Source organism: Gouania willdenowi, chromosome 15 (genome assembly GCF_900634775.1).
Source record: "Gouania willdenowi chromosome 15, fGouWil2.1, whole genome shotgun sequence".
Classification (NCBI taxonomy): Eukaryota; Metazoa; Chordata; class Actinopteri; order Blenniiformes; family Gobiesocidae; genus Gouania; species Gouania willdenowi.
Genome location: NC_041058.1, coordinates 23,838,843 through 23,853,555, shown reverse-complemented (window position 1 = coordinate 23,853,555; position 14,713 = coordinate 23,838,843). Strand labels below are relative to the sequence as shown.

Genomic DNA, 14,713 nt, shown 5'->3' with positions numbered 1-14,713 from the left:
TGATTAAAGAAATATGTCTCTTTGTTGTTTGGTTGATCTGTTTTTTAAGTAAGCTTTGTGTAATCTGGTAATGGCTGCTTGGTTTACTGTATCCATGTTATAATGACTCATAATAAAGATTTAAAAAACTCACTGGAACATATTAGGGTTTGACGTTTTGTGTTGCAACCAACAACTAAAGATGTTGTAGCTTTAGTAAATGATATGATGCAATAAACTTACAAATGACGTAGTGCAAAAAGGTTTGATATTATATTGTTGTTATATATACAATATATTATGTTGACCCAAAAGTGTTCCAGAAATGAAACAGTAGAACCACCGTGTGTTCATGTTTCATCATGGTTGCCTCATACTCATTTATTATTTTTGTTGCACACGGTCAATTGCAACACAAAAATCTTCAAAAAGCTGAACTACTTAAAGAGGAAATGATGAAAAATTTAAGTAAACTGGGTAATTGTAATGACATCCACATAGCATGTAGCTGAAACCTAACTAAGGTGGATGGATGTACGATATAAAGGTATCTCCATCTAACAATATGAATAGTTTTGAGGATATTATTGTAAAGAAAGAACACCTTGGGGTGCTGGCCTTAACACAGTAAGTGTGCAACCCAACCCAGACAGATGATGGACAGCCAGGCAAAGCAGGGCATAGCGAGTTGCTCAGACAATTGTGACAAACAAAATTTCAGGGGAGCTTAGTGTGAAAACATTGCGAGTTGTGCTTGAAACCCAGTCACACAGGCAATGGGGTTGAGCTCTTATGCTGAGCGACAGATCTTTCTCGCTGTCTCCTTTCTGAACCGCTCATCTCTTTCTTCTTTAACCTTGTGTGTTTATTTATGCCTATTTGCTTTCACCTTCATCTATCTAACAGTTTTATCTCTTTGTCATTGAATGCTGGGAGTCGGCTTTCGATCTGGTCACTAATCAAAGTTGACATTCAGCGCACAAAACCTTCACAGATTAGACTCAAACATTGTTTCCTTATTGTCTCCTTTTTAAGATTCAAACATTCCTATTGAATGGGCTTTCTATAGTTTGCCTAATAGAAAGTCCCTAAGCACACCTTCCCACAAGATGAGATTCTTCCTTTAAGAACTCTGTAATTAATCATCTGAAGTTGCTCTAAATAACCAAGGACAAGAAGTGCTTGCTTTGTAGTGTTTGAATTCCTAGTTTGATCAATTTGTATCAACAGGGGATAGTACTTTCATCCTCTTATAATCAGTTTGTCATTAGACATGCTACAATAACCATTTGCCTTCAGCGTCCACACATCGGGGTTACAGGTTGAGTGATCTGTGATTACAGATGTACTGCAACATAATAAACTAGCTTTGCCTTCCTTCTTTGACATGTTTTGCTTAGATCTCTAAGAGTTAGTGTTTCATTAAAAATGAAGCCTATGCAGTAGGATGTTGGCCATAATGCACCGAAATGGGTGCAATAAAATAGAAAATTCTGAAGGCTGCGGAACATTCAAGATTTCAGATTTCAAGGCCAGAAATATTACCAAATGATTGTGATAATCTGGAAAATAAACAGTTTAGGAGGGTGCCTTGAAAATACAGTAGTATCCTTTTTGTTGTGGTCACGGATAGAATATAATATTCATATTATTTAGATAATCCTCTTAAATAACAATTTCTATGTGTTTTTCATTTTAATGCTCTTGCATTTTCCTGTATCTTTTCTTTCTTGCTTATCCCTTCTATTATATTTGGGGTCATTTTGACCCCATTCAATGTTTATCATTCAAAAAATAATAGTTACATCATTTTTCGTGACTTTTCCTCATTTGGTACAAACGATTGAGTATAAAATTATCATGATATCTTTCAATGTGCTTAACACATATTGCACACAATATTCTCGCACTATAGGCATGAATGTGTGTATATCTGTGTGTGTATGTGTGACCTACTACTCACACGTACAAACATAGAACTGAAATTTCCTGCGCAGTGCAGATCGGAGTATTCCCACAAGGACATTGGTAGTTCATGCAATCTAAGGGAGGAACAAACATATAAAAGCTTGCAAGGCAGTCATTTATCCAATTTATTCCTCATTGTGCTCTGTGAGGCAGATTCACTAAAGGTTTAGGGGTATTAAACGTGTGCAAACGTCACTCCACACGCTAATAAGGAGTACAAACTCCAGCACATTTCCCTCTGATGACTATGTAAAGGAGGCGGATCTCATAAGGGGCGCAAAAAATGGGAGGGGGACATGCAAATAGATTAATGCAGTGGGCACAATGCAATTCATCAAATCTGGAACTAATTGCGGTGATTGTTTTAGCACCCAAAAACAGTACAACTGACAAGCAGGTGCAAACACACGCGCAGAGATCAGCCGCAGTAAATATTGACACAAAACACAGCAGAGATGTAAAAAAAAAAAGGCTCTAGTTAACCTTTCTAAAATAAAACACTGAATGAGAAAATAAAGTGTGAGCAAAGTGTGTGTGAGTGAGAGAAAAAGCTGCACATCAGCGGTGGTGCGTGTGTAGAGTCTAGTGTGTGTGACATGATGTGGTGCAGAGAGGATAATGTGCGAGGAGCTGCATGGATGTCACTACGGACGCACCGCTCCAGTGATGTTTTGAACATCAAACTCTGATGTCGCGTTGATGGAAGGAGCATCAGGCATCTGCTGATCAGATGCGTAATTTACGCAGTGATGGCACAATGTTCACATATAAGAGTGTGGTGACACAGAGCTACTAAGGCCTGCTGGATGATGGTCAGTAGATCATCTTCAAATGGTGCAGACTCATTGACAGACTGTGTTGCTGCATTAACTCAGATCACTGGTAGATCAATAGGACGGTTTCTGTCCAAATCTGCCTGTTTTTCATGGACTAATCACAGCAAAGTTACAGGACCTGACGGAGCAACCACATTAAAGGTATATAGGACAATTTTCCCAAAGTTTAGAAAAGAAACACCCTCTGCAAATGCACGGCACTCTACCTCCTGAAGAGGGAATGCCTACGTGTGCGAGAAAGTGTGCACGAGCCACGTTTTCCTCGTGCACAGCTTCGTGTCCAAGATGGAGTCAGCATCGCTCATACAAGCTTACCTTCCAAAAGAAGATTTGCACTTTTCCCACTATGTCAGACTCGCCACCGGTAAGTGAAAATCCATTTTCAAAGGACCCGGTGCGCACCAGGCACAAGCACGTACGACGGCCTTACGTAAACATATCATCAGACCAGTAGTCTTGATGATCCTTGATATTTAACGTTTGTGCAGCGACAGAGATTTCCATCTGACTCCAACTTCTTCAAATGTCATTGTGTGCTTCTGTGCACTCACGTCTCCACCCTGAATGAGCAAAATGCTCATTCAAATAGGGCGGTCTCCACCACTTATGCGCGAGCGCTAATCATTGCTGCAATCTTAGTGATTTCCTCGCAGCAGGTGAGGAAACTGCATCACCAAAGGATTTAGGGGCGCAACTGGTTTACCACCCTTTCTTTCAGATCTTAGTGAATCCCCCCGTGTGTATTGCAATCTGCACGCACGCTCTCTTGAAAATGTCCCCTAGAAAACGGAACAGCTCTTTCACAGTGAAAGTGACAGAGTGGCGAAAGTGTCTCTGAGACAGAGGATTGTGTTGAGGATGACAGTGATTTTGAGGCATTCTCATCTGAATTAGTGAATAAATATGTATATTAGAGGAAAATGGGGGGGGTCACCCTAATCAATCAATGGGGTTAATTCTGTTAGAGTGATGAATCTGCACCCCAAATTAGAAAAGATATGGATGAAAGATTTTCAAGATACACTAACTCTGAAACTGAAAGTTTGATTTGATGGTGGCGCCACAGGAAATGTCATATCATCACCACAACCAGTAGGGTTCATACTCTTATGGTCATTAATGTTGTCAGTACATTTGAGTAGATTTGGATGAAAATTATTCAAGAAAAATGAATTGTAATTTAAAAGTTTGGCCAGATTGTGGTGCTAGAGAACAGGTCAAGGTTTCATTATCAATGGGTTATTTATGTATTCAACAAATAAATAAAGTGCCTGACACAAAAACTTGGTCAACAATATCCCTAGGGTCAGATTGAGCCCATGGGGTACATTGTGTTATTAATATTTGAGGATAATAAGAGGGTTAAAGTGGGGACTACTTACACATTGGAATAATCGCCAAACCTATTTGAACATGTAAATAAACAAACTCCATTACCCCAATTTGTAATTTTACATACAAAACTCAAATCTGAGAAATATCTTTTTTGAAGCACAATAATTAACCATTGGGTTTAAATGTCTCTATCAGGTTCAGGTCAGGTCTTCAGCTAGCCAAGTTAAATACCTCCTGACCAAATTCCCCTCTTCATCATCTTTATAGACCTTGTTTTTTATTCATAGCTGCTGCTCCCAAGAATGTTAGTGCATGAAATTGTCCAAATGTTTTTTTGTGTGCTGAAACATTAATAATTCCTTATAATGAAATAAAAGGACAAAGCCAATTGTAAAGAACAACCACACACAAAAACAATCTGGTCTGGTCTCATAGATTACTGACTCACCAAACCCATGGTTTAATAATCCACTGCATCTGAATCACACTGCACTTGTTAGTGTTGGCGTTAGCCTTGGAGACTGATGCTCTGCCAAGGCCACTTTCCAGAAAAGTCATATACAGTATCTATTCTGAAAATATTCTTAAAGTTTTGTGTTCTGTAGCTTTTGACCTTACGAATTTGTGGACAATATATTTTGAGCAGACCCAGCATTTATGTCTTAACATCACTTTTACAACAATGAAAATTGTGTGTCTATAGTCAGAGCAAAAACACAACACGTCATTAAAAACCTCAAACTTGACTGCTTCCATAAAATAGCTTAGACTGAAAATCTGAAGCGTTGAGTTATTTTGGATCTACCGATCTAAAAATATTCTATATTTGTCTCTTTTTTCTCTTTATCTTCATCAAGAATGCTTTAAAGCACTGCCCTTGAAAGCCTTAAACTTTGAAATATTAGATCAAAGTCATTTCTTCTGTAAGGCAGTCAAAGAAACGGCAACATTTTTAGAACTACTGAATGTATTCACTTTGATTGATCACAAAAAATGTCGAGTTTTACGCTTAATCTTTATATCAAAAAGATTGAAGGTCACAGTAAGCTGCTGTGCAGACAGATTGGAATCACGTATGTTTTGCATGTTGCATCATACATGAGGCTGATGCCAGACACTATTCATTTGAAATTACCTTCATGTAAAATCTATTTAAGGCTGGACTTCTCAACGTATCACAGTGATTCCAACCAAGGCTTTGAGTTTCAGTCGTAAGATGATACTCAGCAGTAAATCTGAGACAAGCTCTTTCACAATGGCTTGTGTTGTTTAAATGTGATTTTCTACACCATTAAAGGGATCATCTAAAATATCCACAAACATTGTTATTCCAATTTTACTCTATCACTATCAGTGATGCCAAATTCTTAATAATTCACACAATAAAAGCTATCGCTAATAACCGCTCAAGCTCAAATTGTTACTTTTCACACAGACTCATTATTTCTATGTATGTCTGTAAACCAGGTGCAGCTTCTTCCTTTTGCCTGGAAGCTTTTTGATTGTATATCAGCTGTTTTGTTCTAAACTAGCTTCTGTCTAAACATCAAAACATCACAAACATCTTCCTATTTTTGTTTTTTTACTATATTTTTTTGTTATCTTTAAGATCAACCTTAATGTTTGATGTTCGGATTTAGAGGAACTCCTCTGAGCTTAAGTTGATCGGTCGTGAAAGCATGATTTGTCACACAACTATTTAAAGAATAAATATAGCTTTTCTATTTGTCGAAGCGTCTTCTTGTTTCAGCACCGATCTCATTATATCCTCTTTTAGAGCAATAATAGGGACAAAAAAAACAAACATTTCAGTTTGGTTAAATGTCAAAGATGTTCATCATACATGGCTTCTGGGGAAGCCATGTATGATGAATGACTTATGTATTATTGGTTCCATTGCTAGGGTTGACCTAATGTTAGCGTTTGGCCTGTTAACCTCCCTTTAAGGCTTGAAACAAGAATGTTGGCAAGTATTAAAAAGAAAAAAAAAATCTAGATTAGCTTTCTTTGAAGAAAAATATGAGTTTGTTTGTTTGTTTTTCTTTTAAAGCTTGAGGATTGCACTCAAATGCTGGACTAATCAAGTAGTGCCAGTGGCTTCAAAAATGCTTTTTAAAAAGTTCTATTACTCTATATAGCATGCTTTACCCTTTTCTAGCCATTAAAACTAACAAATAAACATCTGTAAGATTGAACAGGCTATGTTTCTTGTTAAGAAAAACATGTTTTACTCACCTATCTGCACAGAGCCACTACTTATTGTTATGTTCAAGGTCTGATGAAATTTCTGGCAACATTTCTAGATGATCACGAAAGGTGTCTTTTTCATCAGATCTTCCATAGTCACCTTTTGCTTAAAGTCACACGTGTTTCAGGTTGAATAGCCTAACTCTAATGGCTGTGTTGGGGAAAAGCTTAACCAATAACAAAAGGTTCTCCGTGGGCATCAGAATTATAGTGGAAGAATTTTCTCTTTGTGTTAGAGATGGACTGCGATGAACTGGTGCCCTGTCCAGGGTGTACCCTGGCCTAGCGCCCGAAAAAAGCTGGAGATAGGAACCAGGAGACCCCGACAACGCTGGAAAGGAGCAAGTGAGTGAAAATGGATGGATGGATGTTAGAGATGGATGTGCGTGTTTTTTAAAGGAAAAACCCTTAACGTACTGTAGCTCACTGAGGTGACCATGAACAGAACAACTTTTTCATTGTCAGTCACATATGCCAAAAATTATAATCAAGTGTATAAATACTCCAATGTTGTCCAGATACATCATGTTCACTTCCGATACGATAATATTGCTGCCTTCACAATTGGCAGATATCGATATGATGTCAGCACAACATACTTTTATTACTCACTTTGTAGTGTGGAATATGGAGCACTACAATCTTTTTGCTCAGTTCCAAAGTCATATTGGTCCTGAGAGACATATCAAAAGTTCTCAGTTTGCAATCCTGCAGTTTTTATGAAATTAGTGTTTGAAGTCGGTACTACTTAATTTACTTGCGTAATGATATTGCTGTCATGCGTGCTGCAGTTTGAGTCACATGCTCTCCAATAGGAGAGCGCAAAACACCCAAGATGACTTCATGTTGGGTGTGGGATACATACTGTATGTATGTGTATATACGTATATATGCATATGTGTGTATCCATAAAATGAAGAGTCCGTCCTAAAGACTGCTCTACTGTAAAGTGTCTTGAGATACCATTGGTAATGATTTGGCATTATACAAATAAAACATTGATTGATTGATTGATTGATGACTGTGACCAGTATACGATCTTCCAGCAGTTCGGAGGAGGAAAACCATCAAAAACATGCTATATGCACCTGGAATCTATAAAAAGAGAACAAATACTGGATTTTTCAGCAAAACAATGGGAAGCGTAACCAAAACTGCGTCAAACAATGGCTATGTTTGAGTGCTGAGAGCAAGATCATGGCTGAAACTCATAAACTCTATCAGTATTGACTTTGACTGACAGTATTTCACAAGATGCTGGGTTTCATTCAACATGCTACAGAAGATTTATTGATAGAAAGCACTTAGCTTCCACAGAGAAACATAAAAGAGAGCATTCAGACAATAATGAAACACAGGGAGGTGATTCTGTGCTAACAGGTGATGCTGCTAGCACCGCAGGATCAACAAGTGAAACTCCAAATAGGAAACTACAATCCACAAAGGATCTCCTTTCACTGGCACAGATGTTATCAGCAGGTATGTACAAATAACTCTGTCTCTCACACTCACACACAAACACTATACAGATTTACATTTGAGGCAAATCGGAGTTTGTATGTGCAAATCGGAGCATTTTCCAAAAATTTTATATTTTGTCAATTTTGCCCAAAATTCACGGCTCCACCCTGCAAACACTGTAAAAGTGATCAAAAATCCATGGATAGCTTTCACTGTCCCAGTTTTCCTGATGATCTCCAGCAATTTTGAACCCCGTCAGTGAAACACCCTCGGAGAAATGAGTGAATATACGTGAGCAAAAATAGCAATTTTGCAATTTTCAATTCAAGATTCTGGACTTAATAATATTTTTTACTTGTCTTGTCATGGTCTACTTTTGTGTCAATTTTATTGATTCTACGATGAATTAATTTTTTTGGCAATTCCTATCTCGTAATGCATTTTTGGCATTCTTGGGGGCGATGGCAAGTAATTTTTTTTAATTTTTAAATCGGAAATAGCCAGAAATTAGAGAAGCGCGCGATTTAATTTTGTTTGAGATTTTGAGACTCTGCATAATGGTTCAGTGCGTGAAAAGTAGGTGAGCTGGTTCCGACACCGGGAAAGAAAGAAAGAAAGAAAGAAAGAAAGAAAGAAAGAAAGAAAGAAAGAAAAAAGAAAAAACAAGAAAGAAGAAAGAAGGAAAGAAAGAAAGAAAGAAAGAAAGAAAGAAAGAAAGAAAGAAAGAAAGAAAGAAAGAAAGAAAGAAAGAAAGAAAGAAAGAAAGAAAAATAATCCAACCCCCTTTTTGAGGACCATGAACTATAAATTTTCGGAAAGCGCGGGGGCATGCCTACAACATGACATGGGTCCCTGGTCACTGACGGACACGTGGCGTTTGCATAAGCTCCGCCCCTTCCCTCGTAGTGTGGCCACACAGGCGCTCAGGCCTAAAAACTAATCTATGTGTATATATACGTGTGTGTGTGTATTTACCTTCATTCATTTAAGGCCTGTTGCTGAAAGCTGCCGAGATAAAGGAAGACACTGAGGCTCTGTTGCAAATTAAAGATGAGGACTGCGTGGACATGGAAGTTTAATACCACAAGTCCTGCTACCGTCAGTATACTAGGTTCTTGACCAAGTCCACTGCAACATTTACTGGGACCACAGAAGAAGAAATGTAAGCACATATCTTGATATGTTAGGGATACAATGGTTTTGTTGCACAACTTTCTGCATTATTTAAGTGTGTGTGTATGTGTGTGTGTGCATGCGTTTCAGAAATGAGTCCTTCTTCAATGTCAGCTACAAGATCTTTGGTGAGCAGATCGTCAGGCAAAGATTTATTGTGAACCGAGAGGTGCTGAGGATGAATCAGCCGAGAAGAAAGTTCATCAATATAGTGAAAGAGCATGAGAACATTGATGCTTCAAACTACAGGTAATGTAACAAAAATGCTAACATTGTCTTTGTCAGCTTTGGAGAAAAAACATTGCAGCAATTCTGAATGATTGATAAATCAATCTAGATCAATTTTGAACCAATCACCAAGCTAATATTGTTTTTGCCTCTTTGTTATAACCATAATAGCTGCTTAAATCTGTATGTCAAGACGGTAACTATTTCCCTCAAAAAGTCTGTGATGATACATTGTTTTCTACTGGTGAATATTTATGTATTAATACTCTAATCAAATATCACTGTATTGATATGTTGCAGGATGGATAGATCGAAGAGGAGGCTGACCCATGGTTTGCTACAGCTAGTGTTTCATTCCTCGAGCAAGCACAATGTATTGTATGTGAGCTGGTTTTAGTTGAGACACTTTCTGCAGATAAGCTCACACACAGACTACCTCAGCCATCAAGTGCAGAATCTACAGAGTCAATGACAGAAGAAAGCCAAGCAGAAAGTGACACTGAAAACAGACTAAACTAATGAGGACACAAGGACACTCTATTGTGCAGCACTGATGTTATGTGACTCCCCTGGCATGACATGTCTGTGGCCCCCCACATCTGATGATTTAAATGTGACTGCAGCAAAGTGTGTTGTGCCACTTGAACTGTATAATCTGGTTGCGTGGATTATACTGTAGGTGATCTGTGTCTTAGTCTAACTAACAGGTTCATCACAAGTTGTGTCACTACTGGGTAGACTAGCACATTGTGCTTCATGGGACACAGATTTAGTTTAGGGATAGGCAAAAAATCGATTTAATCGATTAATCGAATTTGTAGATAAAAACAATTTTTTTTTTGCAAATTTGAGTTCAAAAAAGATAATAATAATAATTATAAATACAAATATATATATATATATATATATAAATATTTTTTTTTTTTCCATCACAGTTTTTTTTTTGACTTTTTCGCATTCAATGTAAGCCAGCTCCCTCTTTGTTTACATGTGTGTACCCTTTGAGTAGGTTATATGTGTGCCACAGGCATGTTTCATGTTTTATTCACACTATGCTGAGATGCTAAAGGAAGAGTTTATTATTTTTTTCATTGTAATGTTATATGTAGTTATCTGATTTCTTAATCAGAAAACTTAAGCTACTGTGAAGTTGCTGTTGCACTTTTGCTTAAACCTGGGTTAAAGCTTTAAATAGTTGAATGACAGAGCCTCATTTACTTTTTATTTTTGGATTGTTTTATGCATTTTAACTCTTGAGGGCAATCACAGCAGTAAAGTTGCACTTTTGACAATATATCTGATATCTGCAGTCATTTTTTAAGTGCATTAAAAAAAATTTGAAAATTGAATCGAAACCCAAATTTTTCTTTAAAAAAATTGGAGATTTTTCCTTTAGGCAAAATCGCCCAGCCCTAATTTAGCTGTACATGGGATGACATTTCTGACAGTGATGGAACATAAAACATCTTCTTTAAAAAATCATTTATAGAACATTTTTGTTCAATGGAAGTTATGTTATTATGTACATATGTACATTATGTTATCATGCATATATAAATTTTGTGTTGCTAAAGCAAATGGTTTGTGACAAAAAACTGCGGGATATTTTGCGGATAACTTTTAACCCAAAGTCCATTAGGGTATAGTTCAAACAAAAATGCATTTAATAAGTAGAGATTATTTTCTAGAAACTTTTTTATAGTTCACCTTATGGCCTATTAATCAAGTGATAACAATCAGAGAACAATAAGCAACAGTAGGCATGATAAAAAAAAATGGACCCCTTTTTAATTAACCAATGGGTTAGATAATTTAAACCTTAAAGATAATAATGTTCTACAATTTAATGAAACAAATGCCTAAAAAAATCACCTTAAAGCTGCAATATGTACGTTTTTTGGCGTCATTTGGTCAAAAATCACCTTTGAACATTATAATTGAAAATGTTCTGAGTGGACACTGAACCGCTGCGCCTTCTCTTGGCACTGTATAAGAGCTTTAGAAATCCAGGAACGTGACACTAGATTTCAGCCAATCAGAGATCTTTTGACAAACAGAGTGCTCCATGAGCTGTTTTGGGCATTACTGTTGACTGCTAGACTGAAGGTGGATGTTCAGCAGAAGTCCCCATCGCAGCGTAAAGCAAAAAGGTTACACAACAAAGCAAGCGGAATAAAGAAGACAGACGTGGAGAAGCAACAGTCTAAAGTCACAAACACGTTTGGACAGAACGAACACAACGGAGGTCTGCACGGACTCAAAGTGAACCGCGCACAGTCCGCCCCATGGACTGAGTCAGAGGGAGAGTGATAACAGATGGAATAAATGACTTGTAAACCAAAAAGAGGCATATCAAAGGTGAAGAGAACATGAGAAATTCATCTGGACGTGGAGTGTCTGTGTGCTCCGACCTAAAGAGGAGCTGCTGTGAGCCTCTAGTTATTGTCCTCACAGCAGTAAGTGATCTATGCTTTCATGTCTCTAAAACATCAGAAAACTCTCCATTAACACAAGAAAAAATTCCTTCATTTGTCACTCGTCTCTATTGAGAAAAAAGTCACTCAGAGCCCTACAGTTGTGCGCATTCAAGAGGTTACTGGTAAGGGACGATAGGTTTCAAAACAAGAAGGGGAGGGAGGAGCGTGGTTGTTGCTATACAAGTCTCACAATTCTACATACTGCAGCTTTAATAAATAAATTAAAAAAATGAAATAATATTTCTAAAGTGCAAAATAACAACTAGTTTAACTTAATATTCTACAATTAAATAAAATAGGTTGCATGTTCTCGAAACGGTAATTGAGGTTCCAGAATAGGCCCCACTGCCCAGCACTTTTTTGTCTGTCAATCACAGTTCCAAACGATGCTTGGTCTTGATCAAGTGGACATTGGCTGAAAACCATGGAAAGTCACACACAAGCAGGGTTTGAAAACAACTTGCGAGATAGTCCAATTTCATCCTGATGTGTCAAGCAGGAGGAGCCAAAACGAATGCAACATACATACAATCACGCATCTGCATTTGTGTTACACCATTTATGAGGTAAATTAAATTCTGTGAAAAAATTGCAATAATTATAATCAAGTGATTGCAATGATGCTGGAGCACTATAACTGTTGATTAAGCCTTAGATTTCTCTCTCTGCAGAGCTTAAGGAATCTAGGAAGGACAAACTCCTTTCATTTTACTGAACAAAGACTGTCACCGAGGGCTCTTGTGGCAGAATACAGCCGACTAACATGATAACATTGTGTGAAATATTTATGTTCTGTCCTTGAACACACAATCATAAAAAAATCATCCAGAAACACAGAATCACAGGGTAAAAACACTCACAAACTGAGCTGAATGACGATACATTGATCCTTCAGTTCGAGTTTGCTCATGTATAATCAATTTTCTGTGACAAAGCACATATCACAACACATACCCTGAGGATAAATATTAATCATACTGCAAACAGGCATTCAATACAGTAGTACTCACCACAAAGCATTGTTGTTCTGATTTTTTTTTCTTCTTTTTATTATACTGTTCCTGAGTCAGTGCTCTGATGTGAGTCACTTAATATAGCTGAACTTTCATTGCAACATATCAAGCAGAAAAATGATTGGAGGACGAATCTTGATGTAAGCAGAGGTATTGCTGAGTCAGACACATGATGTAATATGTATTGTTGTTTTTATAAAAAAAAAAAAAAAATGCACTGTAAGGGAAACTAAACATTGGACAGAAAGGTGAAAATTTAGATAGTCCACAAATGATTATTGTCACAGTATTCAAATCCATCCATACATTTAGGGTCACAGTTGTCTGCTGGCGCCTATCTCCAGCTCTCATGTGGCGTTAGGCGGGGGTACACCCTGGAAAGGATGCCAGTCCATGGACACACAAACTCACATTCCCATTCAATCCTATGGAAATTAAAATCTACCCAACAGTCATGTTTGGATTGTGGGAGAAGAGAGGGAGAACATGCAAACTCCACACAGAAAGGACCCAAGTATCCACCACAGGGCTTGAACCCAGGACCTTCTTGCTGTGAGGCGGACGTGCCTAGATTTTTTTCTTTTTTCTTTATTTTTTTTTTTTTTTTTCCATGCATTTTTAGTTTTTATGGTGCAGTCACACCTTTTTAAAACGGAAACTTCTTTTTTACGTAATCATGATATTATAATATGAATAATAGTGTTTGAAACCACTGCTCCTGAGGGCACTTTCTCATTAATTACTAACTGTAAAAGAAAAAAAATAATTAAAAAATAAAAAATAACTATATTTTATCTTTGACAGGAGTTACTTTGTATGATTATGATTTATGAGTCTCCTATTTCATTAATGTTTGTGTGCAGCCTTGATTTTGGTGAAATAATGTGAAATGTAATATGAATAATTACTAATTTACCTATAATTATTAATGAAACTAGCAGGCTAGTAATCAACAGGTTTTCTAGTGAGCTGTCCATGGTGCTGATATAATGCTAAACATGTGATGTCCAGCACGACTCCGCAGTAAACGCACACGAAGCAAGCAGCGTACATTGTTGAATGATGTCTGTGAATGAGGTAAAAGCCAGTGATGACACTATTTACCTCCCCAGTAGTTACTAAAAACCCGAGCTGGGCTTCTTTAGAAAGCAGAAAAGTCAGGTTTACTCACACAAAAACTCCAAAAAGCAGAACTCGGATGCCAATCTCCAAGGCGAGCTCTCTCACGTTTTTCCTGCGGTCAGGCGGTGACACGTTCATGGTGCTCGGGAAAAAACAAATACCGTTAAGTTGTCTGGAGAAAAAATAACAAAACCAAAAAAAGAAAAAGGTCCTGGTTGAGCTCGGAATTTGTTCTTCACAAAACTAGCGGCTCTTCCTTTAGTCACGCACGCCACGCGCTTCCATCACATCCCGCGTTTTAACCGGAGCAGTGATCTCCTCTCTCTCTCTCTCCTCTCCTCCGCCACCTGTGTCCGCTCGGTTACCCTCCGGTGCTTCTTCGGGGCTCCTAGTGTTTGTGACACAGCTGCTATGGATTCTAAGTGTCTGCGCTCACCTCCATCAGCTGTAATCTGTGTCAGAGAGTGTAGGAAGCGGGAAGTATCTGCAGAGTGGGAGCGCACAGGTGGGAGAGAAGTGCCAAGTGAGAGGGAAGCAAGGGATGGAAGAAGGAAAAGCTCTCTCTCTCTCTCTCTCTCTCTCTCTCTCTCTCTCTCTCTCTCTCTCTCTCTCTCTCTCGTCCATACATCCAATATTAACAGTGTCCTTCAATCGGATGTATAGTGTAGCGACACGATGCTGCTCGTCATGTTTATAACTCACAACAGATCATTCTACGTACGCGCGTATACATGAATATGTGAATACGATCTGGTTGAAACGTGTTCGGGCTTAAAGAGACATCAATTTCATTCGGGTCGGACGGGCTCTACTGTGTGCATCCTCCACTTTGTAACCCATAATCACCGTCCAATATTAACAGTGTCCTTCATTG

General features: G+C 38.0%; 1 protein-coding gene across 1 annotated transcript in view; it reads right to left on the bottom strand.

The window, feature by feature from the left end:
• plpp4 (phospholipid phosphatase 4) overlaps nt 1-14,345 on the bottom strand; it is a 73,241-nt gene extending 58,896 nt beyond the window's left edge. The window contains exon 1 of the mRNA XM_028468744.1: nt 13,889-14,345. Within this exon, the coding sequence (XP_028324545.1) occupies nt 13,889-13,977 (89 nt within the window). The 5' untranslated portion in view covers nt 13,978-14,345. The remainder of the gene's footprint in view (nt 1-13,888) is intronic.
• Between the last annotated feature and the right edge of the window lie 368 nt (nt 14,346-14,713).